Source organism: Tiliqua scincoides, chromosome 14 (genome assembly GCF_035046505.1).
Source record: "Tiliqua scincoides isolate rTilSci1 chromosome 14, rTilSci1.hap2, whole genome shotgun sequence".
Taxonomy (NCBI): Eukaryota; Metazoa; Chordata; class Lepidosauria; order Squamata; family Scincidae; genus Tiliqua; species Tiliqua scincoides.
Window position 1 is genome coordinate 12,738,574 of NC_089834.1, and position 20,602 is coordinate 12,759,175.

The 20,602-nt window shown below is 52.0% G+C and overlaps 1 protein-coding gene and 1 pseudogene across 3 annotated transcripts in view; one reads left to right on the forward strand and one right to left on the reverse strand.

Annotated features, from left to right (window-relative positions):
- The window catches only part of ACACB (acetyl-CoA carboxylase beta), a 50,619-nt gene that overhangs the window by 2,389 nt on the left and 27,628 nt on the right, over positions 1 to 20,602 (reverse strand). For 2 of the 3 annotated variants that reach the window (XM_066609907.1, XM_066609909.1), the window contains 31 exons: positions 19,964 to 20,064; positions 19,094 to 19,182; positions 18,874 to 18,998; positions 18,543 to 18,656; positions 18,327 to 18,440; positions 17,596 to 17,685; positions 16,766 to 16,884; positions 16,279 to 16,302; positions 14,750 to 14,887; positions 13,727 to 13,826; positions 13,524 to 13,631; positions 12,467 to 12,523; positions 11,729 to 11,770; positions 11,401 to 11,616; positions 10,109 to 10,264; positions 9,816 to 10,019; positions 9,320 to 9,475; positions 7,929 to 8,051; positions 6,937 to 7,206; positions 5,582 to 5,679; positions 5,372 to 5,492; positions 5,134 to 5,244; positions 4,243 to 4,386; positions 3,798 to 3,918; positions 3,486 to 3,582; positions 2,961 to 3,057; positions 2,371 to 2,506; positions 2,105 to 2,282; positions 1,751 to 1,863; positions 1,273 to 1,427; positions 136 to 306 (listed from right to left, as the gene is read on the reverse strand). In XM_066609907.1, the coding sequence (XP_066466004.1) occupies positions 136 to 306; positions 1,273 to 1,427; positions 1,751 to 1,863; positions 2,105 to 2,282; positions 2,371 to 2,506; positions 2,961 to 3,057; positions 3,486 to 3,582; positions 3,798 to 3,918; positions 4,243 to 4,386; positions 5,134 to 5,244; positions 5,372 to 5,492; positions 5,582 to 5,679; positions 6,937 to 7,206; positions 7,929 to 8,051; positions 9,320 to 9,475; positions 9,816 to 10,019; positions 10,109 to 10,264; positions 11,401 to 11,616; positions 11,729 to 11,770; positions 12,467 to 12,523; positions 13,524 to 13,631; positions 13,727 to 13,826; positions 14,750 to 14,887; positions 16,279 to 16,302; positions 16,766 to 16,884; positions 17,596 to 17,685; positions 18,327 to 18,440; positions 18,543 to 18,656; positions 18,874 to 18,998; positions 19,094 to 19,182; positions 19,964 to 20,064 (3,888 nt within the window). The remainder of the gene's footprint in view (positions 1 to 135; positions 307 to 1,272; positions 1,428 to 1,750; positions 1,864 to 2,104; positions 2,283 to 2,370; positions 2,507 to 2,960; positions 3,058 to 3,485; positions 3,583 to 3,797; positions 3,919 to 4,242; positions 4,387 to 5,133; positions 5,245 to 5,371; positions 5,493 to 5,581; positions 5,680 to 6,936; positions 7,207 to 7,928; positions 8,052 to 9,319; positions 9,476 to 9,815; positions 10,020 to 10,108; positions 10,265 to 11,400; positions 11,617 to 11,728; positions 11,771 to 12,466; positions 12,524 to 13,523; positions 13,632 to 13,726; positions 13,827 to 14,749; positions 14,888 to 16,278; positions 16,303 to 16,765; positions 16,885 to 17,595; positions 17,686 to 18,326; positions 18,441 to 18,542; positions 18,657 to 18,873; positions 18,999 to 19,093; positions 19,183 to 19,963; positions 20,065 to 20,602) is intronic. The other variant, XM_066609908.1, reaches the window with a different exon arrangement.
- Positions 1,446 to 1,562, forward strand: LOC136635021 (5S ribosomal RNA; annotated as a pseudogene).

Consider the following 20,602-nt stretch of genomic DNA (forward strand, 5'->3'; position numbering starts at 1 on the left):
AGGGACCCTCGCGCACAAATCACTTCCTTCCGGTTCCCCAAAACTGCCCATTCTTAGCAGCTCTCTGGCCAGAAGCAGGGCCGAGGAAGTCGGGCTTATCTCCAAACGGCACACGGCTTGCGGCCACACCCAGACCTTGACAGCTCCTTCCGTCTCCAGGAACCAGCGCCGCAGCATGGACTGGATGTGGTTGTTGCTCAGCTCGCTGTGGGCACTGAGGATCTCTGCCTTCACCACCTCCTCCAGGAGGAGGCGCCGTAATCGCCAGTATAGGAAGGTGCGTGCGTTTTTCCACTGAAGGATGTCCTGGGAGAGGGGAAGCAAGGCCAGGTTCAGTCCGAGTGACAGCTGGACACTCCCAGGCTAAGGACCGTTCCAGTCACACCCAAGTTTTCATTCATTTTTAAAATTTATATCCTTTAAAAACTCTGGGTGTCTTACAATACTAAATAAAATCCAATAATAAGAAACAGCGCAGCCAATAAAATCTAACACTACCACATAAAAAAAACAAATTGGAAAGAGAGACAATAAGTAACAAAAATTGAGAATACGCTTATATTGAACTAGGGAAGCTCTGTTGAAAAGAGCAGTATCTTGAAGCGGCACTGAAAAAGGGATAAGAAAAGCTCCAGTCGCACTTCCCAAGGAAGGGAGTTCCACAGAGCAGGGGCCACCACCAGGCAGACCCTCTTGTGGGTCACTGCTGCAGTGGTCTAACTGCAGGAGAGTGGTCTAGAGTGGACCACTGCAGTTGGTCTAACTGTTGCCAGGAGAGGCAACAAAGACACTGGTCACTACAGCTGTGTCTGTTTGAGACAGAAACGGATGCAGCTGCCAAAACCATACAAAAGCACCCTGCAGCTGGGCATCCAGCAGCCAAGCTGGACCCAGACGCACTCCCTGGCTGCAAACCTGATCTGGCGAGGGGAGGCCAACCTCATCAAGAATGGCTGACGCTCTGTAACCCTATCAAGCAGGTCACCTGGCTGGGAGAACCTCCGTCTTGCCTGGATTCCATTTCAGCTTGCTGAGAAAGGTCCTTCCCGGTCCCGCTGCCCAAGCTCCTTTCACTGGAGTTTAATGGGGTGGGGGGGCTTCTGCACCCAAAGCTGTGTTTCTCTGCTCCTCCCAGCACCAACCAAGCAGTGCTGAAACTTAACTGGGACCATCCAAGGCCTGAGGAATGATCAGGCCCAAGTGCAGGAAACTTAACGAGTGGGATTTGCAAAGCGAATGCTGAAAAGAAAAGGGGGGGGGGCCTTGCTTAACTGTAATGACTCCTTTCTCCTGCATCCTCCCCGGTGTGTCATGGAGATCTGCGAACTGCACCGCCACCTGGTGGAAGATGGGAAGGAGATAGTCCTCCCGGGCTTTCAGCTGCTTCTCCAGCTTCTTGCTCTCCTCCTTGGACAGCTCCGGAGACCCTGCAGATCCCAGGAAACCAAAGCAACTGTTACCCTGCAGATACCTGATCTTGTCTGACCTCGGAAGCTAAGCAGGGTCAGGCCTGGTTAGTACTTGGATGGGAGACCGCCTGGGAATACCGGGTGCTGCAGGCTTCTACCAGAGTCTTTCGAGAGTGAAGGCTGCCAACCAAAGCAGACTCAGGGCTTTTTCTCCCACGGCTGCAGCACCCCCTCACCTTCCAAGGCGGTGGAAGTCTTCTGTGTGAAGTGGAGCAGAGCAAGGCAGTCAGCAAGCAGGGAAGGGGGAGCCTGGAGGAGGCAGTCCCAGAACCCACTCTTACCAAACTGCTGAGCAAGCCTGGCGTAGGTGGCATCAACCCTCCTCATTGTCTTCAGCAGCTCTTTCCTCCGGAACTTGATCTCCACGGTCCCTTCCGCTTCTAAGATGCCCCCCCTGGGGAGCAAAAGCCAGAACAGGGCGGTGGTCAGCGCCAATCAGAAGTGCCTGCTGGGTTTATGTGGGGTCTCTTGCTCTGGTAAGCACTGCCCACTCTACAGGGGTAATGTGAGTGTGCCTTTCTGCCCAGGCTCCTGGAAGAACTTTGTGTTCTGCTCCCCAAACCCACATGCTGCAGACCTCAGGTGTTTACACAAAGCAGGAGGGGCTCCAGGCAGGCCCAGGAGGTGATGCCTACCTGCCCTCTTTGTCCGCATACAGTTCCACGTAGAGGGGATTGATGGTTGGGTCAATGACCACCCACGAGCCCCCCCGCAGCTCGGCATGGGGAGGGATGTAGACCAGAGCAGGTTGCTTGAACTGCCGGAGGCTGTCGACAATGTACGCCCCGAATTTCAGCACCTGGTCATACATGTCTGCAAAACACAGGTGAGGAGTCAATGCTCTCTGCATGCCTGCTGGAGCAACTGAAGCTCTCCCCTGAGGATGTCGGAACGGCTTTACCTTTCATCCCACCAGAGAATCCTCTCCAGTTGGCAAAAATCAAAAGCGGGAGGCGTTCTCGGTCGAAGTCCTTGATTGCCTGGGCAGTTTTAAAGGCCGAATCTGGAAACCAGACCTGTCCAGCTTGCTGGATTATCTGGGGAAGAAAGGACAGGGGGAGTTGTGTTGGGCTGCTCGGCAAGGATCGTCAGAAGCTAACTTGGGACGACAAAATTGAGGAAGTGGGTCAAAATTCTTTCATATTGTTTCTGTGGCTTTTATTGCTGCTGTTGGCCCTAGAAAATGGAGGTGATAGGCAGAGGGGCAATTGCTAGCGGGAGACTATGAAGAACCACTAGCCATTTTGGAACCACCACAGATTTACAGCTTAGGCTTTGCCAGTAACATTTTCCTGATGCAGGTAGCGGGAAATGCTCAAGTGGCATGGGGTTCAGCACTCAACCCGTGGAACTCATGGCCACAAGCAGAAACAGCAGCCAGCAAGCAAAACGGTTTGGAAAAACAGAAGACAGACGCATGGAAGAGAAAAACAGGTCAGCTGCTATGCAGACAAGTCTGGATTTCATGGTACAAAAAGCAACACTCTTGACCTTTGCTTCCGATTCTGGGTTTGCTGGGTCGGCTGGCACTGCCAACTCCACGGTCCTGGTCTCGACAGCTATCACGCCAACTGGGATCCCTCCCAGCCTGCAAGAAGCCCAGGGGGAAAAAACCCAAAGGTCAGTTTCTTAAACAGTTTCTTAAGTTTCACAGCATCGTGTGTAGAACAAAATCTAGAGCAATGGGTCTCTTGCTCAGTTCTCTCTCTGGCGAGCCTGGATCACGCAGGTTCAGGCTTATCACAGCCTCCAGGAGGACTGGAAATGCAACCCCCCCCCCCCCAAAAAAAAGCTGGAATTATCAGGAAGCTAAATTCTGCAGCAGATACCACAAGGCCTGTATATACTGGTTAGGGGAGGAAAGAGCCACTTGCCTGGTTGTTGGTTGGGCCAGCGTTAGAAGGAAGCCCACCTCCTCTTAACAGAACAGGTTTTAGCCTCCAGAGGCCACAGGGCAGATCTTCTGCTAGCCCCCACCCTCCCTCCAACTACCTCAAGCCACAGTTTTGCCCCTACCTGGCTCTGCCGACCACCACGGTTTGCGCCCAGGGCTGCATGATCTCTGTGAAGGAACCGTGGTCGAAGAAGCCAGTCTGCCAGTTTCCCTTTACGGCTGCGCAACAGCATGAAAAGGAAAATGCACAGAACATTCAGCCAGGACCCTTTAAAGTCATTCATCCTTGCGTGTACTACTTTAATGCAAAACTCAGAGTTTCTCAGCAAACCAGGAAGGGCAGAGGGGAACTGGAGCAAAGTGACCTTCTGCAACCCATTCCCAGGGGTGGAGACCCCCCCACACACACAAATTTCCCACAAGCTGGTTCTTACTGGGATGAGGTCTCCCTGCCAGCATCCACCGGGGGTCATAGGGGGCTTTGGAAGGAACAAAATCGATTTCTCTGTCAACAGGGTCACTCGAGGCTATGATAGGCACTGGGCTGTGGTTGTCCTACAAGGAGAGAGATTCTCTTAATCCAGGATTCAGCTAGAAGAGCCCTGGAGAGATTCATCAGGTGGCCAAGGGAATGGGCCTGGTGCATTTTCAGAGCATGCCCTCCCATGCTCCCTGGAGAAAGAGCAGGAGATGAACACCACAGAGAAGGGTACTCGGCTCTTAGCTGGTTAATTGTAGGTTGAATGGGGTCAGTCAGTTCACTCCAAGTCTATGCAGATCTGCACATGAATCAGCAGTGGTTCTGAAGGCAAAAGGCAGGTTTTCCTTGTTAATTACACTGCTTTATCTGGTGCTTTTTCAAGTGTGCGAAGGGCGTACCTTCGGCATGTACGAGAGCCATTGCAAGATGGTGTAGACGCCTTCAAAGTCGTCCGGGACAGTCACATGGGAGACGCCATTGCTGTGCATGATCTCCACCCCGCCCAGCTGGTTGTTGGATGTGTACACTTCACGGCCCAAAACCTGGCGCAAAGACAAAACCCAAACCCAGTAGCAGGCAGGTTAGTCTCCACACTACTTACTTGAAATAAATTTCTCCCCTGCCTTTCCCTTGCCGATGCAAATGCCAAAGGAGGCCTACGACATTTTCCTAAGCCTGAAGCAATCAGACAAGGACGCAAACGTGCAAGGGTCAGGACCCCACAGGAGCACACTCTGGTCTTCCAGGACTCCTGCTGCAGACCCAGAAGTGGAAACTCTCCAACCCAAGAACCGCAAAGGAAGAAGCAGCTGCGTTAGAACTTACAGCGATGCCCAAGTCAAATAAGGATCAATCCTTGCAGAGTTTAATTGGTGCTGTGGCGATGGTGGTCACATTGCCCACCACTTCTAGGACTTGCCCCCAGGCCTGTCTTGCGCACCCAGGGATGCATATCAGAAACACAACCCGGCCCCTTTCCTGTGCAGAACTGGCAGCCCAGGGAAAGGCTCCCGTCTTTCAAGCACCCACAGAGATGGGCAGGGCATTCTTGACACCCACTGAGAGGCACAAGCACCACCAGTCCTTGCTCCCCAGAGAGCTTAGGCTGGTGCTGCGCTTGTTGGTTTCTGTTTGAGAAGAGTCTCTGTTTGAGAAGATGGCAAACAGCCTGGGAGCCTCTCGAGCAATGCGGGAGAACAAACTGGGGGGAAATGAGTCCCGAGGAGAAGGCCTCAAACACTCAGCCTGCCAAACACAAGCCACAAGCCTCTCTTTTTTTTTTTTTTTACCTTGTTCAAAGCACCAGCTCCTGTCAGGATGATGTGAGAGTTGTCCACCTGGATGACACGCTGGCCAAGCCTCACCAGGTAAGCCCCAATGCCAATTGCGCGGCAGGTCACCTGAGACAGGAGTGATGGAGCAGAGGAATTACCGTGGCTGCCGTTGAGCACCAAAGCAGCCACCAACCTTCCCAACAGCTGGCTGGAATGCTATGGGAGGGTGACACAGAAGCGGTCAAAAGCCTACCATGCTAATAGTGATGATTTCATCATAAGCCAGAGAAGACTCTCCAGCAATGGTGCCCGACGCCCTTAGGTTCTCCACACCAATACCTTCTTCCTTGCCAATGATGTCAGTTATGACGTACCTATGGGAAGGTCAAAAGACAAATCTAGCCGATGCAACTCAAGGAAATTCTCAGTCCAGGGGCCGTAACAATTAGTGCCATTTGCTCACCTGGACTCACCAGCTTCCTCCACATGTTCACAGTGAACGGCGTTCATGGAACTGATCCTGGTGTAGTCCTGGGGGGTCAGGTACAGGTATTTGAAACCCTTCAAGGAGAGAGATGGCAAGCAGTATTACCTGGAGCAAATGGACCACCACTTTGAAATGTCATATTCAAGAAAGCAGGCGTGGGGAAAGGAATCTCCAGGAAGACCAGGAGGATCAACCACGTTGAATGCGTTGACATCACAGAGCTGAACAGATTTGGTTCTGAACTGAACATAAGAACAGCCCCACTGGATGAGGCCACAGGCCTATCTAGTCCAGCTTCCTGTGTCTCACAGCGGCCCACCAAATGCCCAGGGAGCACACCAGACAACAAGAAGACCTGCAAGGCCTCCTGGGAATTGTAGTTTAAGAACATAAGAACAGCCCCACTGGATGAGGCCATAGGCCCGTCTAGTCCAGCTTCCTGTATCTCACAGCGGCCCACCAAATGCCCCAGGGAGCACACCAGATAACAAGAGACCTCATCCTGGTGCCCTCCCTTGCATCTGGCCTTCTGACATAGCCCATTTCTAAAATCTGGAGGTTGCACATACACATCATGGCTTGTACCCCGTCATGGATTTTTCCTCCAGAAACTTGTCCAATCCCCTTTTAAAGGCATTTTAACTGACATTGCCAAAGGCAAGGCAAGCAATTTAGAGGGAGGGCAACCCCTTTCAAAGCTGGGCACATGGGTGACTGCATCTCAAGAGGGACAAGACAACAAAACTAAGCCAATTTAGAGCAGAGAAACCCCAAGACGCCACAAAAAAGAGGGCAGGGAGCCTCCTCCTTGGGGATTGCAAGGGGCTTTGGGTCCCCTCCGTCCTAAGCTAGTCAACCCCAGAGACAAACAGATACAATGGCCTCAGTGGGGTGGAAGCAGAGCACAGCGCTTCACACTGTTTGTCCGGGACTTCCAGCCACTCACAGACTCCACATTTTCTCCCTTCCTCAGCCAACTTCATTAACAGGTTTGACTGGTAAATGCTCAGCACACACACACACACACACACACACACACACACACACACACACACACACACATACACACACACCCGGGTAAGGAGAGAATTCAAGCTCCCCAGCTCCCAACTGTCCCCCTTCTCTGCCATCTTTTGTAGGCTGGTCATGGACTGTCAGCCAGTCCCCTGAAAAAGAGGGAATGTAGCAAGCCAGGGAGAATGTACGGGTGCCACCAATATTTACAAGCATCTGTGTCCTCTCCCATTCATCCCTCAGCAGCTGCCACCATGACCACCACTTCCCAAACTGGGGTCCTCCCATGGCAAACCTTCTTGCAACCAGGCACATACCTTATAGGGGTCTTCTGGGTCCAGCCAGCCCACCTGAAACTTGTGCTTGATCTCCTCGGCGAAGCCAATGCGGGCGCCGCTGTTGGCCGCAATGTAAATCCTAGGGATGCCTTCGGCACGAGCCAGCTCCGACGCCCGCAAGAAGAGGAGGTCTTCCTCAGGCCCAAAGGATCCCATCTTGTACGTGATGTCATTGCTGATGACTATGATGTCTCTGCCTTGGGGGTACTCGGGGGTCTTCAGCTTCATTTTGAAGGCAACCATGCCGATCTGGCCAGGAATTTTCACAGGGAGGAAGAGGGAATTTTTCTTTTAAGAAAGAAGAGGCTCAAAAACAACATCTAATTTTTCTAAAAGGTTTATCTAGAACAGGGCTGTCCAAACTTTTTGGCAGGAGGGCCACATCATCTCTCTGACACTGTAGCAGGGGCTGGGAATAAAATTTGAATAAATTTACATAAATGAATATATTAGAGATGGAACTTATATGAATGAATGTAGGTCTTGCAATAGCTCAAGGCCTATAAAAGACCTTGCACAAAGCAAGGCAGGTGTTTCCTTCGCTGTTGCTACTGCATCACAGACATCAAACAGCAAGCAGCCCTTGTCGCACAGCTCACATGAGAGGTCAAACAGTCTCCCTCTCACTGATAGCAGTTGTGTCGGGCCAGCACGGTCTCCAGCAAGTCTCCAGAGGGCCAGAGGCTCATTGGAGACTGGAGGCTCCCCGCGGGCCGGATTGGGAGTCCCTGAGGGCCGCAAGTGGCCCCCGGGCTGGGGTTTGGGCACCCCTGATCTAGAAGTTTGAGAGCTGTTTCTGTAAATGGAGGGCAGGAGCACACCCAGTTGAAGACAGCCAAAGCCATGCTTTGGTACATTCTCTCCTGCTTCCTCAGATGTGGGTCCCAAGTGGTACCATGGGGGAACCACCCTACCTCAATGCCCTCTGCAGCCCTTCCCCTGCCCTTCCTCCACAGTCTTGGCCTCCCCACCTCATTCCCTCCAGGCAGCCTGTTCATCAACACCAGCTGCCCCTGGGAGTCCAGCACGAGTTCCGTGTACGTCAGGACATCGGCTGCTGCTGCTTCACCAGATCCCCACAACTTGAACAGAGCCTGTGGAGGAATCAAGTTCACATCGGAGCAGTTAAGGAAAGGGTAAGGAAGACTCACAGGTGAGAGAGCAGAGACTCTTTTCTGTGCCAACACCCTCCCACCCACAAGGGCTTATCTGAGAGCGACCCTTCCTTTGCAGCAAAGGGATTCCCCCACCCCAGCTAGTAGTTATGGACACCCCAAGCTCAGGTGCAACCTCTGATCTGGCCTGGCAGACTCCCTCTCCACCTATGCCCAATCACACCTGACAGGAAGGCAGCAGGATTCTGAGATGCACAGGGGCTGCGCTGGGCAAAAGCGTCATTTCCCAGGACAAGCACAGGCTATTGCTCCTGGCCAAACACAGCTTCGAAGGGTCTTTAAGCAATCTGAAAATTTGCCACACTCATTTGACCAGAGAAAAGTGTGGGCTGGGAGGCACAGGCCCCTCCTGGGCAAGAAATGGGCTATGTCGGAATGCCAGATGCAAGGGAGGGCACCAGAATGAGGTCTCTTGTTACCAGGTGTGCTCCCTGGGGCATTTGGTGGGCTGCTGTGAGATACAGGAAGCTGGACTAGATGGGCCTATGGCCTGATCCAGCGGGATGTTCTTATGTGGAGCTTCAGTTTCTGATTGAACAGACCCCACGTGAGTGTTCTCCCCGAATTGAGTGTTGGGAGAGTTAGAACAGACAATAGAAAATATTTCTTGACTCAGCGTGTGGTTGGTCTGTGGAACTCCTTGCCACAGGATGTGGTGACGGCATCTGGCCTGGATGCCTTTAAAAGGGGATTGGACAAGTTTCTGGAGGAAAAATCCATTACGGGTTACAAGCCATGATGTGTATGTGCCACCTCCTGATTTTTGAAATGGGCTGTGACAGATGCAAGGGAGGGCACCAGGATGCAGGTCTCTTGTTATCAGGTGTGCTCCCTGGGGCATTTGGTGGGCCGCTGAGATACAGGAAGCTGGACTAGATGGGCCTATGGCCTGATCCAGTGGGGCTGTTCTTATATTCTTAGGTAAATCTCCTTTTGGAAGCCCCCTTCGGCTATTGCTGGTCTCAGCTGGTGCTAGTCAAGGCCTTGCTTCCCACAGAAGGCCCTTTTCCAATCAGATGGAAGGAAAGGCACTTGCTGTTTATATACAAGCCACACCTGTGCTGCAAAAAACAGTGTGTGTGTGTGTGTGTGTGTGTGTGTGTGTGTGTGTGTGTAACAAAAACGTTTTAAACAAAATGGGACTAAGAGAGGTCCTCTGAGCGGCTCTCCAGCCTGGCTCGGCGTACCTGGCGGAACATGGCTGGGAAGTCATAGACGTAGGTGGTGCCGAGGGACTGGGCCTGGAAGCGCTTGGCCTGCAGCAGGTCCTTGGTGACGTACGGGGTGTTGATCAGCATCCCATGCAGCGGTCCTTGCTTGTCGCCGTACGAGTGGAACATGATCTGAGCAGGGATGAAACGGAAAAGTCAGGTTCCTTTCCTTCCTCGCTGCCCCCTTTTCGATGTACGGAACCAAAGCCAGTCCAAAGCTGGCAATTACATTTGCAAACCCAGCAGCTTAATGGGGGATGACGATCTCAAAAAGGCACGTATTTTTGTTTCCAAAAATTAATCTGCCCCCTTTTGCTTCCCCTTCCCCAAATGTCTACTTCCTTAAGAAGCTACCATTTCACTGACAGAAGTGCTGAGAGTGCTACACCGAAATACGGCAGGCGCCACCAGGAGGAGGTGAGCGCAAAGGAGAAGAGTGTGCAAAAACGTCTGTTAGAAAGAGGGCACCTACGTTCCCTGTCCGGGGGTCATTGACTTCCTTGTAGATGCTGATGTCCAGGTAGTACCCTGAATCGTCAGTGAGAAACAGGCGGATGGGGATGGCTTGGGCCACTGGTGTCAGGCGGATGTTGATCTTCACTTCAGCCTGCAGGACCCGGAGCTTCCAGAGGCGACAGCCGTAGCGCATCACCATGGAGCGCACAGACTCCTCGATCTGGGGCGCAAGGAAGGAGGAGTCAGCCCCTTCCCTTGGGAGCTGCAGCACTTTCCTGAACGAGGAGAGGGGAGCAGAGAGCCACAGACCTTCGCGGGGTCCATGACGACCGTGGGGACAAAGTTGAGGAAGATGTGGTTGCAGTCGGTGCGGACGCTGGTGTTGTTGAAGGCCACCTCCAGCTCGTCCATGGCCTCCAGGAGCAGGCGCTCTCCCTCGTTCTGCAGGTACTCAAAGGAGGCTTCCTGCCCCAGACCAGAGGAAACATAAACAGACGTTTGCAGGAGGGAGGGAGGAGGGCTAAGCTCTCAAAAAGTGCCCATGTCGGGTCATACAGGTGGCAGATTGGTGGGGGTGGCTTCATCTGCCCCCCCCCCCGTCAGCCTCTATTCCTGCTCCTCCCCCACCTCTTGGATGAGAAAAGTAAAGAAGTGTGGAGGATAGGAGACTGGGGGCTACAGCAGAACCCTGTTCTCCTCTTCCTCTTTCAGTGCAGTGAGCAGGAGGAAGAGGAGGAAGAGCTACAGCAGAATCAGTGATTGGTGTGCCACTGGTTCAGAAAGGTAGAACTAGGCATGCCACCTCAAACACCCACAAGTTTTGGGCCAGCCCCACTTCCCTGCACTTATGAGGAGACAATTAAGTAATCTCAGCTTTCAGTTAGGCTAACTCAGGTCAGCCATACGAGATCTCGGAAGCTAAGCAGGGTCAGGCCTGGTTAGTACTTGGATGGGAGACCGCCTGGGAATACTGGGTGCTGTAGGCTTCTACCATAGTCTTTCGAGACTGAAGGTTGCCAACCATCTCCCTATACTGAACACTATCTCCCGATCTTGTCTGATCTCGGAAGCTAAGCAGGGTCAGGCCTGGTTAGTACTGGGATGGGAGACTGCCTGGGAATACCGGGTGCTGTAGGCTTCTACCATAGTCTTTCGAGACTGAAGGTTGCCAACCATCTCCCTATACTGAACACTATCTCCCGATCTTGTCTGACCTCGGAAGCGAAGCAGGGTCAGGCCTGGTTAGTACTGGGATGGGAGACTGCCTGGGAATACCGGGTGCTGTAGGCTTCTACCATAGTCTTTCGAGACTGAAGGTTGCCAACCATCTCCCTATACTGAACACTGTCTCCCGATCTTGTCTGATCTTGGAAGCTAAGCAGGGTCAGGCCTGGTTAGTACTTGGATGGGAGACCGCCTGGGAATACCGGGTGCTGTAGGCTTCTACCATAGTCTTTTGAGACTGAAGGTTGCCAACCACCATACGAGATCCAATGATCAGTTGGCCTGGTTCAAATTTGTTTCAATTTAGCCAGAGAGCAGAGCATCAGGCTCGATGCATTCCGGACGCACACCCCACAGCACCCCCCGGGTTCTTTTACCTTTGTGATGAGGTCAGAGTGTCTGACGATGGCTCGGACAAAAAACCTGTAGTCCGTCACTTCGGTGCCTTCCTCCACTTTGGCAGCGCCAAGGTAAAGGTGCATCTTGTGGTTGGCACAAGGCACCGCCGTCAGGTCAAAGTTGCGCATCCGACTGAGCTCCAGCTGGAACGCCAACGCTGGCTCCAGGTGCCGGTAGATGCGGTCCTCGGCAAACTGCGGGAAGCGGCAGAAAAGTAAAGCCCCCTCCCCCAAAACTAAACCCAATGGGCTAACCTATTTGGAGAGGGAGTTAAACAAAGTGTTCAGAAAGAGCATAGCAGCTTACCTGATCCCGCGCTCGGAAAGTAAAGAACTTTGGAAACTCCCTCTGCAACAGAGAGTGGAAATGATCATTATGAAGCGGAAAGAGAATCATGCTGGAGACTTCCTGTGAACGCTTTTGACCGGCAGGGAGGAGCAATTCAGCCAAGGGTCTCTTCCAAGGTGAGAGAAGAAGATCCCCCTCCCCAAACCGTCCACATCAAGGACTTTAAAAATGGACTACGCAATTGTGGAATGTTGTGGGTCCTGAACTCCCTGCGCGAAGGTTCAGTTTTAACCTTTTATGGGGAAGGGGAACTTCTCCCACTCGTCCATACACAAAGCTGACAGAGGCCATCATCTCAGGCAGGGGGGCAACTGCCTCTGTCCACTCACTCACCTGCACTGAGCCTCCTCCCCCCTGGACAGAAGGAGGAGAGAGTGAAAGAGGAATTGTGGAGGAGAGGAAACTGCTGGGCTAGAGCACCTCCAGTCCACCGCTCTCCTTCACACTTGCTTTCCTGCCCTTGAGTCTAGTGCATCACCAGGTTAGGGGGGCAGCAGCACTGGGCACCCCACTGTAGGCCCCAGGAGGTCTTTGGCCAGCCCTGCTATACCCCTCCTTTTCCCCCTTCTGTATATGACGACTGCAGTTTTTACAAAAAGTTGTAAGCAAAAATAGAGCATGCATTTTTAAAAAATTGTCACTGATAAAACAGATGATTTGCAGACACAAAACTAAGAATGAAAGCCCATCACTGACCTGCTGAGCTATTAAAAATGTGATTCTTCTAAGTCCACAGCCAGCAAGGATGTTGTTCTGTGTACAAGAATGAGACCAATGAGAGAGAGAGAGAGAGAGAGAGAGAGAGAGAGAGAGAGAGAGAGAGGCAAGAGTCTGAGCCAGCCCAGGAAGGAGTTTGAAAGATAAGGCATCATCACTTGGAGAAAAGAAAATCTGACCTCTTAGGGAACTTGTGCAGGTAAAAAAAGAAACCAGGATTGAACTGGATCAATGTGGGCATGTTTTTTTTAATTCCACAGGAGTTAAATCCCTCCCCCATCCTGAGGGTCAGCGGTTGTTGGACAACAATTCAGTCTGCATCCATAAGCTACAATTGGGACGTGGAGTGAACGGTCAATAGCAGCAATTTCTTAGGGAGAAAAATCAGCTCAGGGAATTTGTGCATTGGGTCCTCAATGAAGAGAGACAGTTCAGAGCAGGAAAATGTAAAGCAACCCTCACCAACCGCTGCTGTGTCTCTCTCAAATTCAGGATCAAGACAGATACAATATTTTCAGACTGGTGGAGGTGGTCTGATAGCACTGTCTCGCAGCCCAATCCTATGCATGTCTACTCAGAAGTAAGTCCCATTTGAGACAATGGGGCTTACTCTCAGGAAAGTGTGGATAAGATTGGGCTGTCAGTGTCCTCAACACTCTCTCTCTCTCTCTCTCTCTCTCTCTCTCTTTCTTCCTGCCCTGGAGAGAGTCCTTAAAAGGAAAGGAATAAACCCTAGTTCTGTAGTTTTCAGCAGGGTTCAGGCTGAACTGCAAAAACAGCAGCTCTGTTGGACATGTACTGGCTAGTGCCTACAACATCACCAACCCCACTCTTGCACCCAAACCTGCTTTTCTTAAGAGGTTTGCAGATGAAGTGCGGATGGGGGAAAGGGAGCACACAGTCACTTATTTGCTGATTTTTAAAAAGGGGAGGAGAGACAGACCAGTAGAAGAGCATGAAATGAGGGTCATGGAAGGGACAAGGAAGGGAGACCAAGTTTTGCTGTGTTTGCTATTCCAAGAGTAGAACAGAAGACCTTAGACTGTGCAAAGGCTCGGAAGATCGGCACCAGTTTCTCATCTTCAAAGTGATCTGCCCAGCGAATCGCGACGTTCAGGATGTGAATGGGCTCCTCTTGGACGTTCTGGAAACCACAACAGCACAGGATCAGTCCTAGCGATGAAGAAACAGCAAACCCGCTCTCTGGAGAGAGGCCAGCAACCCACAAGCCCTCATCACCTTATTGTCCTCTTCGTCGTAGAGGGTGACCCGCGCCTCGCTGAACAAGGGGCTCTCCAAAGGGGGGTCGGCAAAGCAGGATATCACTTCGTCAAAGTTTCTGGGGGGGACCGAGAAAAGAGACGATGAATTCAGGTGGGAATGAGGTGCTTACTGGACAGTTTAGTCTGGTCCTTCCGGGATGGGTCTCAGTCCATAACATGCTAACAAGCCAGACTGAACCTCTACATTTCAAAGGTGGTCCAAGGGTAACATCAAGGCTCCAGTTTGGCCTCACAAAGGAGCCTCCAGGCTTTCCCAGGAAGGAACACACACTCTGAGACATCCCACAGTCATGGCAGTTCCCAACACCTCAAAAGGAAAGGGGAATAAAAAACAAAACAAAAACTACCTGCGTCATGAAAACAGAAGCATCGTAATAAGAAGGAAAAGGGGCCAATGTGTATCTAAACATCATTTAGATCGGGGTGCCCAAACCCCGGCCCCGGGGCCACATGCGGCCCTTGAGGCCTCTCAATGTGGCCCTCAGGGAGACCCCAGTCTCTAATGATCCTCTGGCCCTCCAGAGATTTGTTGGAGCCCACACTGGCCCAAAGCAACTGCTCTCAGCGTGAGGGCGACTGTTTGACCTCTTGCATGAGCTGTGGGATGAGAGCTTCCTCCACTGCTTGCTGTTTCACATCTATGATGCAGTAGCAGCAGCAAAGGAAAGGCCAGCCTTGCTTTGTACAAGGCCTTTTATAGGCCTTGAGCTATTGCAAGACCTTCATGCATTCATATAAGTTCATCTTTAATATATTCATTTATATATACTTATGTAAATGTATTCAAATTTTAAACGTACATTAATTCTTTTTTTCCCCGGCCCCTGACACAGTGTCAGAGAGACGATGTGGCCCTCCTGCCAAAAACTTTGGACACCCCTGATTTAGATAAAGGGGCTCCATCACTCCAGCAAGCCACAGGCAAGCGGGTCTTCCCCCCGGCACCTCCCACCCTCCACTGAAAGCACTGCCCAGCTACCTGGTGAAGTCTTCGAATCTGTCGAAGGCAACCATGGCACCCATCCTCTGGCAGAGGGGGGAGAAGCCGCTGTCCATGAACAGCTCAGTGCTGTGTCGGGCCAGGTCTGGATTCGAGATGCTGACCGGAAGGGACATCCTGTGTGCAAACAGGAAGAGGCGTCAAGCTAGCAAGCCACAGAACTTAAGAGTTAGGCAAATCCTGTTTGATGCCAGGAAATAAGATATAGATCTTATATCTCAGGATATATTGTCTATCCTGATGCTTCTCTCAAGCCACTTTAAATCAACAGCGGCCTTCAGCCTGCACTGCTCAGACTGGGTGTCCTGTGCCCCCACTGATCCAAATGCCAGAGGGGAGCTTGTTTTCCGTGTCACGTCTGGTTCATTGGGAATACATCCCATGCACCACAGGGAGCTGGCCTGGAACAGCACCTCCAAGGAACCCGCCACTCCCTGCGACACATGCAGCTTCTGGGAGTGTTTTGCTAGCAGGTCAAAGCCCTCGGCCACTCTGAGCTTCAAGAACAGGGAACCTTACTAACAAAAAATTACCGACGTAATACCACAACCCTGGAGGCCATGCATTCAAGTGGCGCACCAGATCTCGGGGGGGGGCAGTGCAGCCACTTTACCTCTCCCCCCCCCTTACCTCATATTGCTTCTCTCGGTATGCTGGAAGTTAATGGTTAGAAATTCAAATTCATTTCTATTAAGAAGCAGTAAATAGGTGCAGAGAATGAAGTATATTAGTGGGGCTGGGAAGACGGGAGGGAGCGCAGAGCTCATTCTCAAGGGCCTGGGGGCACGAATCCACAGAAGCAGCTGGGGTTACGTGCTAGAGAGAGACACAGAGGACGGGGCACTGGCTTGGGACTGGAGCACGTTTACACAGCCAATTTAGAAGGTGCCCGGGCTGCACCTGAGCCAGATGGAAGACCCAAGACCACAGTGGGACCAACCTAGGTCTATGCAATCCTGCGTGATGACAGAACAGCAGCCTGGCATTCCAAAGATGGGTGTGTGCCAGACCCAAGAACGTCCTTGCAAGACAAGCTGTAAATTCAGGAGCTGACCCACGTTCTGGTGTGACTTCTGCCACCCTGTACTCAAGATCCTGGTCCCACAAAACAACCCTGTCCCCCAGCCTGTGGGGAGCGGTGGGAACAGAGGGGCTGAAGGGGAACACAGCCAAGGTCAGGGGCGCCAGAACTTGCACGGTTCATCTGAACACACACAGAAGCAGAAGCCGTTTGTCTGGAACGGACGTGGTTGGGTTCCCCACTTCAGAGCCTTGCAGCAGGGACAGAGTGTGCAGTTCTCTCTCTCCCCCTCTTTCACTTGCCATATGATTGAGAAGAAATGGCCTGTCTCTCATGCCTGCTGCACAGCACAGTAGCTAGGAAAATTTGGAAAGAAGGGATTGGGGGCAGCAGGAAAGAGCCAGCCAAGCATTTATGGCAGCCTTATTTATTATTGTTTTTCGCAATGCTACTCATGCTGTAGAGTCAGAAGCATTTGACACTCTACCTGCTCAGGGCCGGGCTGCTGCCTCTGAAAAAACACACAGACATGTGAAGCCGCCTTCTCTCGAATTGAGCCACCCGGCTTGCCCTATGGAGTCTACTCCAGTTGGCAGCAGCTCTCCAAGGTCTCAGCAGGGGATCGCTCTCATCACCCACTACCTGGTCCTTTGGAGATTTTAAGGACTGAACCCAAGACATTGGTGCATGCAAAACATGCTCTCTGGCACAGAGCTGTGCCTTCAGGGGTGGCGTCAGAGATCAGCTAGATCGGACACTGGTCAAGGGCCCATCAAAGGGCAACCTGGCACTGTCAGCTTCCACCCACGCTTTGGCTTTGTTGCTGTCGATTCCAGTTGGATCTAAAAACTAGCAAACTTGATCTTCCCGCTTGATCTGAAAACTGGCAAAGAACCTTGCAAGGACACACAGAAGAACTGCTCAAGGGACGCAAGAGAAGCAGGGCAAGGGTCCTCTTAAGGCCATCTCTCTACCTGTTTGGGTGGGATGAGGGCAACATGAACTGGAACTCCACCACGCAGGTGCCATCCGTGAGCTGGCGGTGCTGAAGGCTGTTCAGCTCGTAGGCAATGTAAGCTCTCCTCACGTACACCTGGGAGGGAAGGGGAGCAAATGGCAAGTTTTGGAGCAGTTTGGGACAGCGTCCTGTTTGTCCTTCCTATGCGGAAACAGGATGCCAGAGCGAAGAAGCTTGTAAGGATTTTGCAGGGGGGAAAGCGAAACAAGATGGCAAGAATCCTGCATCGGTGGGATCTTTCCTGCAAAGCCTGCGTGGATTTGCTTCAGACTGCACTGTGGGCAACTGAAGTGCCAAGCAGCTGCGGGCAGGCAGGAGGGGGCATCTAGGAGCAAAGTGAGAACTGGGGTGCTCGACCCAGAAGCCCGGGCAGCAGTGAACCTGCAAGAGAGTCACACAGGCTAAGGTGGGGCTGCATTTTTAGGGGCGGGGCTAATCAGGCGCTTCCTGCTAATCACATGACCGTGACTGGCGTGTGTCCTTCAACATAGTCTCTCCTGTGGCGAGACTAAGGCTTTTAGCCAGGCAGGTCTCGAAAGCACAGTCTGGTAAGCCTCAGGACCAGGGTTCAAATCCAGCACTGCCTGACAACTTCATACCCAACTACATTTTTCCTGCATGCAACAAGTTATTACATTCAGACTGGATCCAAGCGCCTCTGTGTGTAGCCCTGATGTGCTGCCAGCTTCTCTCACTGCTATGGGGCAAACCTTCCGCTTTGCCCAAAAAAAGGGGGTGTGTGTGTTGAACATAAATTCAGTCCAAAGCATCACCATTTGGGTTTACCTCCAGGGCTGCCATGCAAACCACTTGGTTGGAGTGGTAGAAGAAGGTGGGCAGAACATCAAAGATGGTCGTTTCTGACAGGATCAGTTTCTATAAGGGAGGAACAAACACCAGACAGAATGAGCAGAGAGTTGCTGGATAAAAAAAACTAGATATCTTACATTATGATCAGCACATTTGCCTGAATTCATTCCAGACTCAGACAAGACACTGGCTTCCTCTCCCAGGACAGGGGCTAAACGGCACAGCGAGGAAGAGGGTGTTGTTGCCAATTCCTGCTGCCGCCAGTGAATGTGCTCATCTTGCATATTTTGCCTGGGCATTTATTTGCCGCCCTTCCAAAGCCCCTCCTGGGCAACTCTTAACAGCATCCCAAGAAGTTTAAACCGACGGGTCTGGAAATCTATGCCACAATCAGATTGTGTATGTGGTTGTGCGGCTGGATGGCTCGAGGCGCCACAAGGACATGGATACAGTGGTAAACACACAAAACTGCAGGGTGAAGACTCAGAGCACTGGCCCATCTCGCCCAGGACCACCTGCAGTGGCTGACAGCTGTTCTCCAAGGACTCAGGCACAGAGCTAAAGCAGAGAGGATGACATGGAAGACTGCACAAGGCATGCTTGGCCCAGGAGCGCCTTCTTGCCTGAGGTCGCTGCTTCATTTACCATGAGAGGTGCTTAAAGAGGTGGAGGGTCACTCACTACAAGGCTCAACAAGCATGGCCAACCTTGAGGTTCTCCGGGCAGAACTGGTGTCCATACATGTCGATGGCCGAGAGGAAAATCGACTCCACCTGGTTGTGCCGCAGTTCGTAAGAAGGGAGGTGGGAGGCAATCAGCACCTGGGAGCAAAAGGAATGGGGCACACCTGGGTAAGGTACACACCAGGGAGCCCCGAGGGGAGTGAAGTCAACGTCCTGGGACGTCTTGAAACCCCTGCAGACCTGCCTGGCCCGCAAGGCGACTCTGGAGTGCTCCGTCTTGTTCAGCTGCGTCAGCTCGTTGAGAATGGCCATCAGCTCGTCGGTCAGGGTCGGGTCTCGGCCACAAAGCTGATCCTGCGTGTAAGGAAGACGCCGATTTTATGGCACAGATTCAGAGAGGGACTGGCTGCAGGTCAGAGCCTGTCTTCTTAAGCCCAAGAAAACCGCCTGCGAGGAGGGCACAAGACCCTTGTGACTCCGCAGGAAATCCCGCCCTATCTGTGAGAGCACCACTGCTCTCGTCTTCATAGGCAGCTCGCCCACAAAGACAACCTGACCCCCTCCTACTCACAATCAACATGGTCACCAGGACGTTCTTCTTGGCCACCTGAGCATGGGAGAAAATACACTCAAGGACTGGGGTCATGTCGGGCATGTGCTGTTCGCGCAGGCTGATGACGCACTTGTCACAATGAGCTGAAAGGGAAAACAGAAGAGGGATACTTATCAGTAATGACCCCTCTTCCTCTTCCACTGCAATGGGAGCATAAGGGCGCCACTGATCCCCTCACCTTGCTGGAACTGGGTCTCCACCTGCAAATAGCGCCGCAGTAAATCCAACACTATGGATTTCATGTGACCTCGGATCCCACTGCGGTATCTATCGGGAGAACAGACAAAGAGGCACAACCCATAAAGTTCTCTGTCAACATTCACTTAGGGCACAATCCTAACCCCTTATGTCAGTGCTCTCCAGCACTGACATAAGGGAAATGCAGCTCTGAGGTACGGGAACAAACTTCCTTTAATTAACAGTATTTAATTAACAGTATTTATATACCGCTTTTCAACTGAACGTTCACAAAGCGGTTTACAGAGAAAAATCAAATAACTAAATGGCTCCCTGTCCCAAAAGGGCTCACAATCTAAAAAGATGCCAAGGAATACCAGCAGACAGCCACTAGAACAGACAGTGCTGGGGTGAGGTGGGCCAGTTACTCTCCCCCTGCTAAAAAAAGGAGCACCCACTTGAAAAAGTGCCTCTTACCCAATTAGCAGGGGTTAATTTACTTTGAGGAGGCCTCCGTGAGCGACACCAAACTGCAGCACACGGCCCATTGGCACCGCTATGCCAGTGCTGGAAAATACTGACATAGGGGGTTAGGATTGCGCCCTAAGCTGGTCACATCCTGCAACCCACACTGCTTCCAGTCACTGGTTGAGCTGCTGTGATGTCGGGAACATTCACAGAGATCCTAACTACTGAGGGGGAAGATCGGTTCCTAGGACATTGATGAACACTGGAGCTTCTGTGCAGGAAATGAAAAGTTGGGTGAAACAGAGGAAACTAAACAACCACCACACACCAATGCTCTAGTGATGGGAGTGGATGCGCACCGTATAAAGAAGAGAGGGCTGGAGGGGAAGGGGGTGCACATCACCTCTGAACCAGCTGCACGATGCTCTGTGTGTTCATGAAGAAGACTTCCCGGTCAGCTTTCCGCTGCAGGGTGGCCGCATGGCTGTCCAGGATGCTGGCAATCTTGGGAATGAAGAGAGAAACGGAAAGGGAAGCAGCTGCAGAGCGCATTGCTGCGAGACCTGCACATTTGATTATCCACCGTTGCACTGCAGCAGTTGCTGGCCTCATTCCGGGGCAGGTCATCTCAGGACAAGATAATCATCAGGACCTCCTGAGCCAGGCACAATTTGCATGTTCTCAAGCCTTTTTTCACAAGGTCTTAGAAAATCGGTTTGTTTTTTTTTTAAGACCACCAGAGTTTTTCCGTTTGCCAAGCTTTGCACAGAATGATAGTAAACAAGCAAGCCCTGGTGATAAGGAGGGAGTGGGCTAGAAGGAGGAGAGGCAGCGCCAGAGGGAGATGACTGGAGGTGAGAACATAAGAACATAAGAACAGCCCCACTGGATCAGGCCACAGGCCCATCTAGTCCAGCTTCCTGTATCTCACAGCGGCCCACCAAATGCCCCAGGGAGCACACCAGATAACAAGAGACCTGCAAGGCCTCCTGGGAATTGTAGTTAAGAACATAAGAACAGCCCCACTGGATCAGGCCAGAGG